The 17,296-nt window shown below is 33.6% G+C and overlaps 2 protein-coding genes across 2 annotated transcripts; one reads left to right on the top strand and one right to left on the bottom strand.

The window, feature by feature from the left end:
* The first annotated feature begins 1,269 nt into the window (after positions 1-1,269).
* On the top strand, positions 1,270-11,051 carry LOC146910037 (multiple RNA-binding domain-containing protein 1-like). The gene is made up of 16 exons (XM_085725262.1): positions 1,270-1,356; positions 1,670-1,737; positions 1,829-1,936; positions 2,036-2,150; positions 2,269-2,996; positions 3,164-3,295; positions 5,300-5,386; positions 5,473-5,587; positions 5,996-6,319; positions 7,815-7,879; positions 8,499-8,670; positions 9,712-9,816; positions 9,915-10,016; positions 10,129-10,302; positions 10,446-10,577; positions 10,712-11,051. Coding segments are annotated over exons 2-16 (2,526 nt in total). The 5' UTR covers positions 1,270-1,356; positions 1,670-1,735; the 3' UTR covers positions 10,877-11,051.
* Positions 11,052-11,528: 477 nt separating this feature from the next.
* Positions 11,529-12,375, bottom strand: LOC146910036 (uncharacterized). The gene has a single exon (XM_085725263.1). It carries the CDS (start codon positions 12,283-12,285, stop codon positions 11,719-11,721), a length of 567 nt encoding a protein of 188 aa, XP_085581389.1. The 5' UTR covers positions 12,286-12,375; the 3' UTR covers positions 11,529-11,718.
* Positions 12,376-17,296: the final 4,921 nt, after the last annotated feature.

The following is a 17,296-nucleotide window of genomic DNA, read 5'->3' as shown; positions in this document are numbered from 1 at the left end:
CAAATTACCCCCCGCGGCTGTTAACTGCCGCTGGGAAACACGCCGGTAGTTAACTACCGCTGAATCACTATTACACATTAAAAATCGTTACTTTCCCAATCTCATTCTTCTCTCATGCTTCTCAACCTTCTTCCTCACTTTCTTTCTCCTCCTCTCTCTCCATCCCGTAAACCATCACTTCCCAAGTTGGTCTTCTTCTTCTATTCTCTCAAACAACCATCTTAAAAAAAAAAATTATTGCCAGTAGCATGCTTTTGAAAGGCTTTATTAATTGAAGGTTAATTTAATGAGATCTAGTGATGCCTAAGCCATCAATCATGTTCCATAGTTTTTATTGCAAAACCATACAGAACCAAGAATGTACATATGAAGATTCTGTCATACTCTCTCCAAAAATCACCACTAGTTCCTATTTCATGAAGATGAAGCTTCATTGGATGATGCATGCTTTAAACACTGATTTTTTTTTCTTTATGCATATTTTAAATGAATTCATTTTGCTCATTTTGAAGCTTCAATGGAGTTTTTCTATTTCTCCAGATCTCTAGATGTTTCATCTTTTGAGACACTCAGATTTAACTTCCTCTCTTCTTCTTCAATTATTTTGTTCTTATTGAAGCATCATCATCAATCCACTAACCAACAACATGAATCCAGAAGATGAATGTAACAAATTCAGATAATTATTTTGTCACTTTATCTCTCTGCAACCAAAGTAATCAGTACCGCTTTCTCTCTCTAAAATCAACACTGCATTTTCCTCCCCCTTTTCTTCTTTAAAATTGGATGCTGATGATCCAAAAAAAAAATTGATGGAAAATTACAAATCTTGATGTTGGTTGAAAAAATTAAGTATTAAGTGAATATTTTTCCCTTAAAAAAAATTAAGTGAAGATTTTATGAAGGAAAAAGAGCAGAAGAGGTTTGTACCTACCTGTTATTTGTACCTGTTATTTTATAAAGGATTTCCAGCGGTAGTTAACTACCACTGAGTTTCAACGGCAGTTAACTACCGCCGATTTGCAGAGCGATTGTTAACAACCGCAGGGGCATTAAGGTCATTTCCATATGTCAATTGGAAGTATTCATTGTCAAAAAAGCAATTTTCATTTTCAAAATGATGACCCAAGTGCAATGATTTCTAATTTGGGCCGGTCCCACCCGTGTGGGCTGGGTTGGATCTACCTCGAGAATCTGGGTTAAAAGTACCCGATTCAGTCCGACCCACTTTGTTCTCTTTTTCAACATACCTAGCCACGCGAAGAACATAGCTGCACCGTTATCTCTCTCTCTCTCTCTCTCTCTCTCGCCGGAGACCGTTCTCTCTCCCTTTCCTGAACTCCGCCTTCTTGAACCGTAAGTTCGTTTCATCTGCCTGTATTTATGCACTTTGAATTGACTAATCTGAGCTTGTTTGGAAGAACTACAACTTATGACTTATACAAAAACAATTTGACTATTTTATCCTCTGCAGTGGAAATAGATTATTCATAAGTGCTTATTCGATACTCGCTTATGATATTATAAGAACGCTTGTTATTAAATCAATTACCCTTTATCGTTTACTTCTTAGATTATAGTGAGAATAGGATATTTATATCAATGGAAATTCTGAATTCTGTGTAATGAATCTGTGTTGTATAATAATTGACTCTTTTATTTGCTACAGACACATTCACTGCCTGTTTTGACTACTATACTCAACTGCAACTGTGCAATTATACTAGAAGGAGCCATGTAAGTTCAAATGTGGCATTCATTCATGTTGGAATTCGTAGTTTGAGGAAGTTTAAGAAAATCATAGAAAAATGATATTTTGTCTTTCCAGGTCGAGGATATGTGTGAAGAATCTCCCTAAATATGTTGCGGAGGATCGACTAAAACAAGAATTTTCTAGGAAAGGAGAAATAACTGATGTCAAGCTAATGCGTACAAAGTATTGTTTCTTTTTTTAATTCATAAAAACTTTATTTCAATCCTCATGGACACTTGTTTAGAATTTTAACTTCTTTGTGTTGTTTACTGGTTAACTCAGAAACGGGAAAAGTCGCCAATTTGCTTTTATCGGATTTCGTACAGACCAGGAAGCTCAGGCAGCCATTAAATATTTTAATAAATCTTACCTTGACACGCAAGCAATTACTTGTGAGGTCGGTTGTTTATACCATTATTTTTTCTTAACTTCTTTCACACTATTATATTATTTATCATATTACTGAAACTGAGAGCCATTTAAAGTGCTTGACCATGTTTTCATCTACCAAGCAGGTGGCTCAAAAACTTGGTGATGCAAATCTTCCTCGTCCGTGGAGTCGACATTCAACAAAAAAGGACGATAAAGCGATCACCCCAGATGTTAGCAATCATGCTAGAGCTAAGGGACATGAAGACAATTCTATGGACATTGATGACCCAAAGCTTCAAGATTTTCTTCAGGTCATGCAACCTCGGGCAATGTCTAAGCTGTGGGCAAATGATACTTCAGTTGTATCCAATGATGGCATCAACCAAGCAACATTGAATAAGGAGATTGAAAGTACATTAGTTGCAAAACATCCTATCTTAAGCGACTCACAAGTAGATGAGTTACCAAATAACCCTAAATCCGACAAGTCGCGTGATATTAAGCATGATGGAGTAATTTCCGATATGGATTATTTCAAGAGTAAAGTGACAACGGAGTGGTCTGATTCTGAAAGCAGTGATGATGACAACAGTGATTCGGCGTCTTCTGATGACGACGTCAATGTTAAACATAGTCATGCTACTGAACATGAAGAAAATTGTGGTAATAAGCCTTCTAAAAGAACCCCAAGAAGTGGTGCTCAAGAGTTAGATCTAGAAGACCAAGAAAAGACCGTTGGAAAGGATGTTGCCAATGATAAGTCTCAAGTGAATGCAACTGAGGAAGAGAGGCAATTATCAAATCCAGAAGATAAGAAAGGAGTTTCTGAGCCGTGTCGACTGTTTGTCCGTAATCTGCCATATTCGACCACGTAATTTCTCAAATAATCTCATGGATGCATGTTTCATATTATTTTGCCTACTTTTCTTGTTTGTTTTTTTACAAGAATGAATGTCTTCTGCAAGTTAATTTCAATTGACCTTAATATTTTTTTGTATTTCTAGTTGGTTTTATATTTTTATTGTTATTCTGTTGCAGTGAGGAGGAACTTGAAGAGCATTTCAGTCAGTTTGGCAGTGTCTCACAGGCTCATTTGGTTGTTGATAAGGATACTAAACGATCCAAAGGAATAGCTTATATTAATTTTTCAGCTCCAGAGTTTGCTGCCAGGTAACAACTAGATGGATAGAAATTGTTGTTTCACCTTAATTTATACCAACTATTATATTGTAAATCTTTCTTTTTGTTCATGGTTGAGTTGTAGAATTTGTGAGGGAATGCTTTTGAAGCATTAAGTCATTTTTTTTAAAGAATCTTCAGGTTGCAGATGTAGGCATAAATAATATTTTGTCCAATCCAAGCACTTGGCGAACCTTCCCTTAAAAGCTAGCTATCAAGAGGGAACCAAACCACTTTAACACTCCACCTATGAAGCATGAACACTCCTCGGATTAGGCATGTCTCGGTGTCCGACACGCGCCGTGTCCGACACCATATTATTACACTGAATTATGTGATTTTCTTAAATTATTAGCTGTGTCGGCGTGGCAGTGTCTGGTCCGTATCCGTATCCATGTTTCATAGCACTCCATTGAGCATCCCATACTACTTGATGGGAGACTTGGGCACCCCGTTCCATAATACCCAAGTCCTTATCAAAAAAACTTCCCCACAACTTTATCCACATTCACGCAGAGTTATTTTTTAGTGGTTATGGTTAATTTAGGGTGTGTCTTTTCAATTTGAAACAATTTCAATTGATTAGCATTAGAGGATCTGGGAGAATTGAGGAGCAAAATACTTTATGATGTTGTGTCACCTATGCTTCCCTTGTCTTGTATTTGGCTTATGTGAATTGTTCATGTCTGCAAGGATTCTTCTCAGTCTTTTAATGTCCATCCATTGTCTATTTAAGGGTGTATTGTAAGGTAGTCAAAATCGTGATTCAACTCGTAGGATTATACGATTTTGCGATCTTGTCACCCCTTGGCGTGCTGGGGTATGGTCGGAATTGTAATCTGATGATCGCGGTAAGGATCGCCACGGAAGATCGTGAAAACTGTGAAATCGTACGCGTCGGCTCTTGCTGTTCATGCTGTGCAGAGTTGTTGTTTCCGGGTTGGATCTACAACCCATTTTCTTAAAACGACGTTGTATTTCTAAATCCCTAAAATACAACATGTGAAAGGCACATGTGCGTTTCCTTTTTCTTTTTCATTTTTTTTGTTATTTTGCCTTGTGTTTTTTTGTTATACACTGAGGTTTTTTTTTTTTTTTTTGAACGTTTGTTTTTTAGTTTTGTTTGTTGCACACTTGCTTTCTTTTTTGTTAACCAACAATTCTTTCAAAAAATTAATAACTAATAATGTGATTTAAAAAATCCATGCACATAAACACAATAAAATTCCCATAAAAAAATAAAATTAATAATAAAAGAAATTTTTTTATGTTATATTATTTTTAATTAACAAGGTGTCCTAAAAGAAAATAATTTATTTGTTTTTCATCAAGTAATTAAGGTGTTCTGAAGAGTTTTTTATGCATACACATAAATTTATAGGCATATGTATGTCGATTTGTGAATTTGGTAGGATCTTACGATCCGTGTTACGATCTCCCGATTTACGATCTCGTGACCTCTCTCTGATCTTGCCTAGGATCTCGATTTTGACTACCTTGGTGTATTGGCAGACATGTGATGGGTTGGATTTCGCTTGTTGTCTCTTCTGTTGTTAAGGAGGGAATTCCAAGAGTGTCTTGTATTTGTTCTTGTTTCTTTTAAATAATACTTGTAACTAGCTAAAATAGTATATTTTGTATTTAAATGATCAAAATTTGGATTTTCCACTTGGGCCTTGTCCTGTAAAGTGAGTTGCCCATTTTAGAGGAGCCGGATTCTGGAAAATGGTAGGATTACTATATTGGTTTGAGTTATCAAAAAGTTCTAAAACATCTAAGAACCTCTTGGAATTTATTGGAAATATTTTCTGCAATGAATCGAAGTAGGTTGGAATTGCATAATTCCACGTCAGTTGAATTGTATATGTAGCTACAACATCACTAGACTTCAGATAGCTGCTACGTTTAGCAACACTAATACAGTCTCAAAGCTTAAGCTGGTGCTTGTCAACAGTTGATTGTAATTTATGCAATTGTATGATAAATGTTTATCAGGGCGCTAGAAGAGTCGGACAATTCAATCTTCCAGGGAAGATTATTGCATGTTATGCCAGCTATACCAAGATATTCAAACAATGAAGAGTAAGGCATAATATTGCTTCATCAACAATGTTTAATTGTATATTTGCATTATCATGCATTGTCATTTTATGGTTTAAATGCTGTAGGAACAAGGACCAAGGCTCTAAAACTCTCAAACAACGAAGAGAGGAAGAAAGGAAAGCAGCTGAAGCTAAAGGAGATACCAGAGCATGGAATAGTCTGTTCATGCGCCCTGATACAGTATGTTTCCTTATGATGAAATTGAAATCTATGATTTTATTATTTCATCCTTTTTGAGTAGCCAATTTTTCAATAGTTCATTCATGTTCTGAATAATGCTTGTTTTATCCTCATATTTTCTATAGAAAGTCACAACATGTGTGGCATGTTTCCATTTTCCAATGCAGTCATAATTTCATTTTTCCTTGGCATTATAATATTTCCTTTTATTGGTGGGTGCAAATATGTTGTTTTTTAGTGATGGAATTAACATCAGTCTTATTGATTATACTTCCTAAAATGTTTTTGGTGATGCTGTGTCGCCAGCAGTTTGCTTGTGTGTGTGTGTGTGTGTGTGTGTGTGTGTGTGTGTGTGTGTGTGTGTGTGTGTGTATTAAGTATATTTTAATCATGTGTTGATGTTAATAGATTGCAGAAAACGCTGCTCGGAAATATGGTGTTAGTAAAAGTGATTTTCTGGATCCAGAGGCTGATGGTCTTGCTTCACGTTATTCTCTGGCACAAACGCAAGTGATTTTTGAAACAAAAAATGCATTTAAAAAAGCTGGAGTGAATGTGGAGTCTCTGGAGGAGCTTGTGAATAATAAAGTTGATGGCGTGAAAAGAAGTAACCATGTACTTTTAGCAAAAAATTTGCCATATGGTGCTACGGAAAATGAACTTGCAAAGATGTTTGGGAAATTTGGTAGTTTGGATAAAATAATTCTCCCCTCGACAAAAACATTGGCCCTGGTATTTTTCCCTCTCCTTATGTTCATGATGTGTCTTCTGTATTTTTTATTTTGGGGGGTGGCCGTGGGTACATTTGATAGCTTATTATCCTATCGTATAGCCTAGTTTTGTTATAATTTCTAATAAAGTTTTGTTTCAATTATGTCTTAACTCAACTTTCGGCAGTATTTCTTCTTCCTTAATATGTGGTTGAGGAACAGTCTTGTGTCCTAATATCCTAAAAAAAAAAACAAATAACAATCTTTTGTATGAAGTTTATTCTTTCAACTTTCGATAGTATTTCTTCTTCCATAATATGTGGTTGTAGAACAGTCTTGCGTCCTAATATCCTAAGGAAAAAACAAATTACAATCTTTTGCTTGAAGCTTATTCTTTTACATTTTAAAAACTATATTACCACACCATTATTGTATTATTTATATTTGTTTTTTTAATAATAATAAATGGTATGGTCCTTCTGGTTCTACATGTTCTCATCTGCACCATGTGCTGTACATGATGGTAATGTACTGTATTATGGATTTTTTTGAGAGTTGGGATCCGTTGACACTAGGTGTAAGGCTTAAGACTAAGCGTAATGTACTCCATGGATTTTTTTGAGAGTTGGGATCCGTTGACACTAGGTGTAAGGCTTAAGACTAAGCGTAATGTACTCCAAATCTCGACTGTTAAATATAATGTATCAAATGGCTCGTAATATTCCATCTGTGAAATAAATAAAAAAACTAATTGAGGCATGCGTGTGATTCCGTCTTCATCCTCATTTCCACTATCATAGAAACCTAATTCATCAGTGTGCCTCACTAATATCTAGACTTACAGATTTGTACGATGCTTGGCATCGACCTTTTGAAGCTTCAATTGGAATTTATAGATATTATTATGATGCCACATGAAAAAATTAATCCCAAATTCTAAAACAAGAGCATTTAATCACAAATTTGCACCCAAATTCTCTAAATTCATATTGATGATTGAAGGATCAACAAACTACAAACTGAAAAGAATGAACTCTAATACTATATGCTATCTAAAATCAAAATCTAAAGCCTGATCATTACGGGAGAAGTGATATGTCCCCAACGTTTGCTTCTGCAACTCTGAGCAGCATTGAACAGTGTGCATTAGTTCAATCAGTATATCGTTTTGGGGAGAAAAAAAAAGAAATTGCACGCATGCCTCACCTAAGAGTTTTATTTTTATTTTTAATAGATGGAATATATGATTCATTGGATCAATCAAATTGAATGGATGAGATTTGGTATAAGCCTTTTGATCTACACTTGGTTTCAATGGATCCATGTATTAAGGGAACTTTAATATACTTATGGCATTTTGTTGCATATTTGTTTTAATTGATTGGTGGAGCTTGTCTTCAGCAGTGAGGCATTTTAAAAGTTATTGCTTTTATTGTTATTTGTTCATTGTTTAATGAATAGGTAAACACTAAATTCTTATTGTTCAAGCTTTGAATTATTTGGAGATGATATTTCAGGTTATTTTTCTCGAACCAGCAGAAGCTAAAGCTGCTTTTAGAGGTTTAGCTTACAAGCGTTACAAGTAAGATCTTTTGTTTCTTTTGGTCACTAGTTCCAATGCAGCATTGTTAAGTGATAAGCAATATTTTATTAGCTTCTATGAATAGACAATCAGGCATTTATGTTATCCTTACTGAATGAATTTATTGTTTCATCCTCTGTTGAATACGAGTCGATCTTCATAAGAAAGAAAGAGAGAACATTTTCCTTGCAAATTGCAACAAGTATGATGCTGGTCTGAATTGTGCAAAAGTAATATGCTCTGGCTCTCCTGTGCTATTTGAAAAAGGGAAAGGATAAAATTGAAAGAATAGTTTTGTCAAAAATATGTGTCTTACACCCAAAAGGGAAGTGTGTGGGGGGTGGCGTTAGAGTGTACATTAATCCAGAACTATGCCCATAACTTTGTAGTTTAAATCTTATTGCTGTAGTGATTGGACTAAAGCTTGGATTTTGTTAGTTGGGAAGGATTGACACTTTGAGATGTTGCACAACCACAATTTCTTCCCCCCATTCTCTCTTCAGCTGGTAGAATAATCTTGGGCAAAGCAGCACCACCCCCCTCCACTAAGCTAACAATAGGGATCCCATATTTTATTTATTGACGGTTATTGACTTGATTTGTGCTCTATTCATTGTAGAGATGCTCCGTTATACTTGGAGTGGGCTCCTTCCGATATTCTTACCCCAAAATCAACGTCTATAAATGATGAGGTGAATATTGGAATTGGTGAAAAGGATGTCAAGCGGGTGATATTAGAGAAAGACGTGGAAAGAATATCAGATGCTGATGTTGATCCAGACAGAATAGAGGTTTGGTCTATTTTGACCATTCTTTTGCTCTAGTTGTGTTTGGTTTAGTTTATTTTGATGCGTTAGTCTTTTGCAAGAATTGATGGAAAATAGAAAAGAGAGAAATGTGAGGTCAATGGATAAAAATAAAATATAAATGCATAGGCCAAGTCGTATATGCAATAAAAGTGACAAAAAAAAAATGATAAATTCATTTTACTTTTTAGGTTGAATTATTCTATAGATCGCTGAACTCCAAATTTTAATATAGATTCCTCAACTAAAAATGTTTTAAATCCGGTCTCTGAACTTCTCAATAATTTATTGTTAGGTCCTTAAACTAACATTTTTTAATTGGATCCCTAATTTTATAACAGGTCTCTGAATATAGGTATTTTTCAAGTTATTCAAAAATTCAAGAATCTAATTATGAATTATTTAAAAGTTCAGGGACTTGGGTGGATTTTAATTTCGAGGACTTCACTACAAATTGTAGACATTTCAAGGACCCAATTATTTTGTTAGCTTAAGGGCCTATTTAAAAATCCTCAAATAGTTCAAGGATCTCCTGGGCAATTAAGTTACTTTTTGTTACCTGACATAGTACTTTATATGGTTAAAATACGAAAAAATGATAGACATTGGAAATATTGGTATTAAACCCTGATAAGTATTGAAACTGAATTTTTCTTTCCTAGTTGATATATATCGTTGTACTTGAGTTTTTTACCCCTAAACACTTTAAACTTTTCTTGAATGCCCGTAGTCATCTCTTTGTTGTTCATTCAATAATTTCTACGTCAATAAGAACAGAACTTTGAAGTGCAATATCATCTTCTGTATTGATTGGTATTGATTGTCAATTTTGAAGGAAATATCCCATTGACTATTCATTCTTTGGCCTTGTCTTTAGAGAAATTGTTTGTCACCACTCTATTTTTGTCCTCCACAGATTACTATGCAATTCAGTCAATATTTATTTTGAAATTTTGTAAATTAACCATTGCTAAATAATCCTTAATTATTGCTCTTTTATCATTTGATTAACCTATCATGCTTCAGGCTCGGTCCCTGTTTGTCAAGAACCTAAATTTCAAGACAACAGATGAGGGTTTGAGGGAACATTTCAGTGAACACATGAAGGAGGGGCGGATTTTGAGTGTCAAGGTAAATGGATTTAAATGCTAGGTGACTCACTTTACTATTTATGACTTGCTATTTTTCATTTTTTTTTTTTTTTTTTGTTTCACTGCTTTCTAAAATAGGTGAAGAAGCATTTGAAAAATGGGAAAAATGTTTCTATGGGATTTGGATTTGTTGAGTTTGACTCCACAGAGACTGCTACAAGTGTTTGCAACGATTTACAGGTATTTGCACATTTGAATCAAAAGATGCATGTTATATGTATTTGAAATCCTAATTATAGTTATGCTTGTTTTACATAGGCATTTTTTAATAATTGTTTTGGTTTGGGTACAGGGGACTGTTTTGGACGGTCATGCTCTTATTTTACAACTCTGTCATGCCAAGAATGATGGTAAAGTACAAAAGAAAGTTGAGAAAGATAAGAGTTCAACTAAGTTGCTTGTGAGAAATGTTGCTTTTGAGGCGACGGAGAAGGATCTGAGACAATTATTTAGCCCGTTTGGCCAGGTGATAATTTTACTACAATTGCTAGCAAATATTCATTCTCGCTAGCAAATATTCATTCTCTCAGCCAAAATATGAACATTTAGCTGTTTACGTATTTAAAAGTTTTCCTTTCACTCATGTTTGCTGACTTAAAAACCGTGCAGATTAAAAGTTTAAGATTACCAATGAAGTTTGGAAATCATAGAGGATTTGCTTTTGTGGAGTATGTTACTCAGCAGGAGGCACAAAATGCACTTACGGCACTCTCAAGTACCCACTTGTATGGCAGACATCTGGTGAGTGAAACTCGGTGATGAATTTGAGAAATTCTGTTTAGGGAATCTCTACACTTCCCCTTGTTTTAGGTAGTGTATATACTTTCAAATTAGATTGCAAATAGTTGAAAAACAATGGGCCGTATTATTTTCAGGTGATAGAGAGAGCGAAAGAAGGTGAGAGTTTGGAGGAACTGCGGGCTCGAACTGCTGCTCAATTTAATGAACATAGTGGATTTCAAGAGACTAACTTATCTAAGAAAAGGAAGGCCATCAGTATGTTAGATGAAGGAAATATGAAGTTTGAAAGGTTTGATTAGTGCTTCGTTCAAGAATTTGAGGTTTCTGCATATATCCCAAAGTTCAGGGATGGCAATTTTGTAGATTGTAGTAAATTGTTTAATTTGTCGCTGCTTGGTGTTATTGCAATTATTACTATTTATTACCATGTTTAAAAGATGAAGTAAAGTTATAGGAAAAGCATTATTCGCCACACTTAAAAGGGTAATGAATTGAGTAAAGGAAGCCAATTGCACACATTAAAGAATGAAATAAAGTAGTAAATGTCATAGCAATTTTACCAAATTATCCTAATCAACTACTGGTTTGTTTTTCATTAAAGAAAAAAATAATACTTTGGAAGTAGTGTAACATAGTATTAATTGAAGCATACAATTGAAAAGAAAAAGTTATTATTCCATTGAAAACCGAAAGTGACATTCATTTTGAAACAAATTTTTTTGGTTAAAGCGACACTCATTTTGAAACGGAGGAAGTATCTTCAGGCTTGAACAATTTACTCTCACAAAGTGGTATTCCAACTCACGAGGTATCTTCTGAAAACAATGGCGTGAAAGATATGAAATTATTTTAAAGTCAATTGGCTAATGTCAGTACATAATTCACATTAAAACATAAATTCACGAATAAATAAATCTAGCATTGCTTACAACCTTTACTAATGGCAGTGTATTCGGGACTAAACAGTAGCACAAGCTAAATAACAATACTATAGGAACCACAAACAATAACTATAAACCCTTTTTTTCGACATACTATAACATTAACATGTAAAACCTTGAAGAAAAAAAATAAAACAAACAACACGCACGGGATAATGATAACTATATAACTTGCATCATAATTAATGCAAGTTTGAGAATCATATTGGACCACCACAGGAGTAAGTGATCTCACAGTCTTCACCAATGTTAAGTGTGTAGAGATGCAAAGGCCTAACAAGGAATGGTGGCAAACGAACAAGAAGTTCACAAACACATTGGTTGTCCACTTCCCTAGCCCATCGGCAACAATTTTCTTCCTCGGCGGTCTGGTGACGTCTATGCTTGTGCCCATGTCTGTGACCGTGCCCGTGTCCATGTCCATGTCCGTGCCCATGGTCGCGGTGGTTGTTTTTGTGCCCCTCATCATTGCCACCATCATCGTCACCACCACCATTATCACCACCATCATCGTCGTCACCACCATCATCATCATCAGGTGCTGGTGGGGGCCCTAAGGGGGCAGGTGGTGCCCCTGGTGTGAAGGGTAACCTTCCACATGCATAGTTTACTAGTGCAAACTGAGATGCACAAAGTGGGCGTTGATTTGTTGGTGTAGGCCTAACTTCGCTTTCAATCTTTGGCACTATTGCCAACAATGTTAGAGCCATTGCCATTATCTTGAAAATCTCAATTTTCTTCATTTTGAAATTCTCAACTCTAATCATCAGATATTACAAGAATTTAGGAGTTCATATAGGTACCCTTTGAAGTGATGATTATATTTATACTTGCAAATTGAAAGGGGTAGCATTCTGGATAGGTAGTTTACGAAGAGTGTGAGTTGTGTTCCTATTTGTTTAAGAACTCATCATCCATTTTGTGTGATTATTCTTTGTAGGTGACGTACAAATTATTCTAAATGAGGGTTCACCCACCAACCTTTTTAACTGAACAATTTTTTAATTAATTAGTCTAGCATTGATGGGAGGAGCGTAGTTTAATCATAGATAAGTTAGCATCATGCAGAACTTGTGAGGGAAGAGGCACTTTTCTAGTTTTCTTGACAGAAAGTTCCATATATTAGAAAATAAAGAGTGAGACAAACAAATGTTGCACAAACATAATAAAGGGTAAGATTTAAAAAGGGGTTAGGTGTCGTCAAAATTTTTATAATCACTATATTTTGTTTTGAGAATAAGAATCAGACGGTTCATATTCATACTCAGAATATTAACCGTCTAAAAACAAATTCAACAATATATATGTTATGGCTTCACTTTAAAAACTTTTGACCGCATCAAATCCATTTTTTAGAAATAATTGTACGCAGTCATGCTTATTGCAGGTTCAACAACAATTAAGCTAGATGAGCATATCTTTTCACCCACCAAGTACCAACATTAAAGGGTAATCATATTCATATGTGAACAAACCTTGAATTTTGAGGACACAAAAAAGACAACAATTACATATGATTTTGTGATTAGAATATGATATGTAAGACTACATAGAAACAAATAAATTTCTACCAAAAAAAAAACATAGAAACAAATAAATGACATTTAGTGCATGTATTATGTACACATATAACATTACCCAAGCTAAAAAGCTAATACTTATGAGTTTTGAAGGAAAGAATTAGAATATTAAAGGGTTTTTTTTTTTAAACAGAATATTAAAGGGATTGTAGGGTAATGAAAAGCATAAAACATATTTAATGGACAATACACACATTCATATAAACACAAATGAATCCTGCTCTTTACCCAAACAGTTTCGCTCATTCCCAAAGTAAAAGTCGAAAATGCCCATGCCCCTACGCAACTTAACTTGCGCTAGTGCATTTGTTACGTATGTTAAGTCACGTTACGTGACTCAACATGCGTAAGTGTTATATGAACGTGACTTAAGTCACGCCAAACTACAGCACTAGCGCAAGTTAACTTGCGCTAGTTGACCGGTGAAGAACAAACGTTTTTCCAACTTTGGTCAGCTTTTCAACATTCAATGTACACGTTTTTTACCACTTCACACGTTTTTTTGACCACATTTATGTTAGATATAACCTAGGTTCACATTTCTACCTATAAATACCCCTCCATACTTACCTAATTCCTCACACCATATCACTTTCTCCCCCTCCTCACTCTCTCCCTCTATTTCTCTTCTTTCTTTTCTTTTTTTCAATATTCTCTTTTGGGGTAAAAGGTGATCAAACTTCGTCGGGGTAAAATAGTGAGTAGCCGACTTGGGGAAGTGATCGACCCTTGGGATAATTTTAAACCTGTTTTTTTAACTGCAGAAACTTTTTACCGTGGGTAAAAAGAACTTCTTGTGGTAAAAAAAAACAGATTTAAATTTAGCCCAAGGGTTGATGATGTATTTTCACCAAGAAGGCTGCTCACTATTTTACCCCACGAAGATTGTTCACTTTTTACCCCAAAAAGGAGAAAATAAGTAGATTTAGTGAATAACTTCAACATTATTGTATGACAATTGTTGTAATGTGAGAATTATTAATAAAATAAGATATTGTTATATTTACTTTTATTTATATTTAGTCCATTTACTTTTATTTATATTTAGTCCATTTGCTTTTATTTTTATTAATTTAGTCCATTTACTTTTATTTATATTTAGTCCATTTGCTTTTATCAATAATTTAGAATAATGTTAACAAAATAATTTCAGAATAATGTTAATAAAATAATTTAGAATAAAGTTAAGAAAATAATTTAGAGTAATGTAAACAAAATAATTTAGAATAAAGTTAATAAATTAATTTAGATTAATGTGCACAAACTAATTTACAATAATGTTAAGAAAATATTTCAGAATAATGTTAATAAAATAATTTAGTATAAAGTTAAGAAAATAATTTAGATTAATGTAAACAAAATATTTTAGAATAAAGTTAATAAATTAATTTAGAATATAGGCCTTAAATGTAACCAAAAAAAAAGTGAAGGCCTAATTGAAAATTGTTTAGTGCATAGGTTTTATATGCACTAAATTCAGTCAAAAACAGTAAAAAAAACGTGTAAAACACAATAAAATCATGGTTGAATAACCGACCAAAGTCCAAAAAACGTGTTCTTGAGTTGTGACCACCGGCCTAACTAGCGGGAGTTAACTCACGCTAGTGTAAATCCTGGGCGTGAGTTAACTTGCGTAAGTTATAACATCCAACTTATAAAATTACGGCCAACTTATAACTAGCGTGACTTAAGTCACGTAGCGTGACTAAAGTCACGTTCATCTTCTAACTGGCGTAGGTTAACTCACGCTACGTAAATTAACATGCGTAAGGGCAATATGGACTTTTACTTTGGGAGTGAGCAAAATCATTTGGGTAAATAGCAGGACTCAACACAAATAATGACGGAAGTTTTATCAAAGTTGTTTCATAGTCGCTTTTGTAATATGATATTGTAATCATTTTTTCTTAAGAGTCTAATGGCTAAGCCTCGCACACGCTAATTTTTTTTTTTTGTAACATTTTTTGAGGGATTCTGTTTTTGATAACATGATATTGTAATTTTTTGTAGGCTTAAATATGAAAATAGTCCCTGCAAATATCTAACATTTTGGTTTTAGTCCCTGTAAAAATATTTTTTTGGTTTTAGTCACTGCAAATATAAAAAATTTGGTTTTGGTCCTTGATATTTTGTTTTAGTCCTTGTAAAATTGATTCATATTGGATTTGGTCCTTGTAATATGTAGAATATTTGATTTTAGTCCCTCAAAATGAGGACTAAAATGAATATTATAGGGACCAATTTCAATATGAAATGATTTTACAAGGATTAAAACAAAATACCAAGGACCAAAACCAAATATTCTATATTTGCAGGGACTAAAACCAAAAAAATATTTTTACAGGGACTAAAACCAAAACCCCAGATATTTGCAGGGACCATTTCCATATTTAAGCCTTTTTTGTAAGTAATTAATATAATTTATAAACTAGCTAAAAATCCAATTCTGGTTCAATTTCGATAACCTTAAAAAATCTAAAACCATTTAACAATTATCTCAGTGATCTATTTAGTTAGAAGCTAATTTGGTATTCAATATTCTGAGTTTCTACTTGTTCAAAAAAAAATATTCTGAGTTTCTAACCAAGAATCCATCTACTAGCAAATAAAAAAAAACTAAAATCCATCTAATTTATTCCATCGTTAATTATAGTTAGTACATAGATAATTTGTTTCTTTCATCACTAAAAGTCCAAATTATAAAAGATATTTTTAAAGATACCAATTTTGCAATTTTTAAAACAATATATAATTGTAAAACAATACTCTCATTTATTTTTATAAAATTGGCTTGTAAGATAAAAAATTGATAAAGCATAAAAATAGTTTATAAAATTGGCTTGCATAAAAATTGGCTTTATAAACTATTTTTATGCTTTATCACCCTTCAATGCAAGATTTGAGTTTTTTTTTTTTTCTTTTTCCATACTCAACATATTTTGAACCATGCTAAGAACGTCGAAAATATAAGCCACTGATAAAAATTAATTAAAGGTTTCATTAATCTGTAGACCGCATCTCTGAACATAGTTTTTTTTTTTTTTTTTTGACAAATCTCTGAACATAGTTGTAATTGAGTATCTTAATTTGTCAAAAATATTTATTGAAAGCTGGACATTTTTTTAAACGAGTCCCTAAAATTTTAATTGATTTTAATTATGCCTCTAATTTTAAACAATTTGTATTTAAGTCCTTAAGTTCAAATTTGAGTAAACCAACCACAATTCAACCGGAGCTAAGTTTTAAAAAATTGGAAGAAAAAAATTGAATATTCTAAAATTTTAATTGGTGGAACATTTTATGTTGCAACATATTCAAAACTGATTTTCCCAAATTTTCATTTTCTTTTTCAAAAAAGGGTTAACCATGATGGAACAATGATTTAGTCTGTCAAATTGTGATCAAGTTTTAGAATTTCTTCCCAGACATTTGAACTTTAAAAAACTTAAAATCTGATTAACTTTCAATATAATTTTATATTCCTGATTGAACTTTCAAAAATAAAATAAATAAGGGTACACACACTAATTGAAATTCAAAATGACAATATTTTTGTTAAAATATGGGATAGGGAATAAATGTGTGTTATGCAGTATTTTTTTTTTTCTTCCTTTTAAACTAATGTTTGACCCAAAACCTAAGAATCTCTAACCTCTCAATAGAGGCGAGCGAGACCCAACCTAGCCGAAAGACGCATTTCATATTTGTCCTATTTGATTCGCAAATCACTGAGTTTTTGTGTGTCTAATTACATATTAGGATCTAAAGATTTGAACCAATTTAGAAACACGTTAGGGTTGAGTGTAATTTTTTTTTAAGGAAAGGTTGAGTATAACTCTTCCCTACCCTAATTGTTAGCTCCAATGCACTTATAACACCAACTAACAAGCCTTTTATAAACGAAATATGTTAGTCATGGCTGGACCTTGGGGTGTGCAAGGAGCTCAATGGAACCGGGTCTCCCTAAGCTATGGGCCTAAAAAAAAATTATAGCCCAGTAGTACTACTACGTACTATCCCACTAAAAAAAATTCCTTATTATCTTTCTCTCTGATACCACGCGTTTAATCACCATCACTCCATCGGACTTTCCTTTTCTTCTTCCCTGATTTTATTTCCTTTTCCTCTTCTATTGTCTTGTTTTAGGCCTATTAGAATTGGGTCATTTTGCTTTTGGTGTTAGGTGGATGTTTTTTTG

The sequence above is a fragment of the Medicago sativa genome, chromosome 7, assembly GCF_051527215.1.
Source record: "Medicago sativa cultivar Bolivia chromosome 7, Bolivia_mono, whole genome shotgun sequence".
In the NCBI taxonomy this organism is placed as follows: domain Eukaryota; kingdom Viridiplantae; phylum Streptophyta; class Magnoliopsida; order Fabales; family Fabaceae; genus Medicago; species Medicago sativa.
The sequence above is the reverse complement of the archived record's forward strand: the minus strand, read 5'-3'. Positions and strand labels throughout refer to the sequence as shown.

What these genes read in the sequence shown, in the direction of transcription:
- LOC146910036 (XM_085725263.1), bottom strand. Translation starts at nt 12,285, where the DNA reads ATGATTAGAGTTGAGAATTTCAAAATGAAGAAAATTGAGATTTTCAAG.
- LOC146910037 (XM_085725262.1), top strand. An exon ending in AATCTGCCATATTCGACCAC is followed by an intron (nt 2,997 to 3,163) that starts GTAATTTCTCAA and finishes ATTCTGTTGCAG; the next exon opens with TGAGGAGGAACTTGAAGAGC. An exon ending in CGACAAAAACATTGGCCCTG is followed by an intron (nt 6,320 to 7,814) that starts GTATTTTTCCCT and finishes ATGATATTTCAG; the next exon opens with GTTATTTTTCTCGAACCAGC.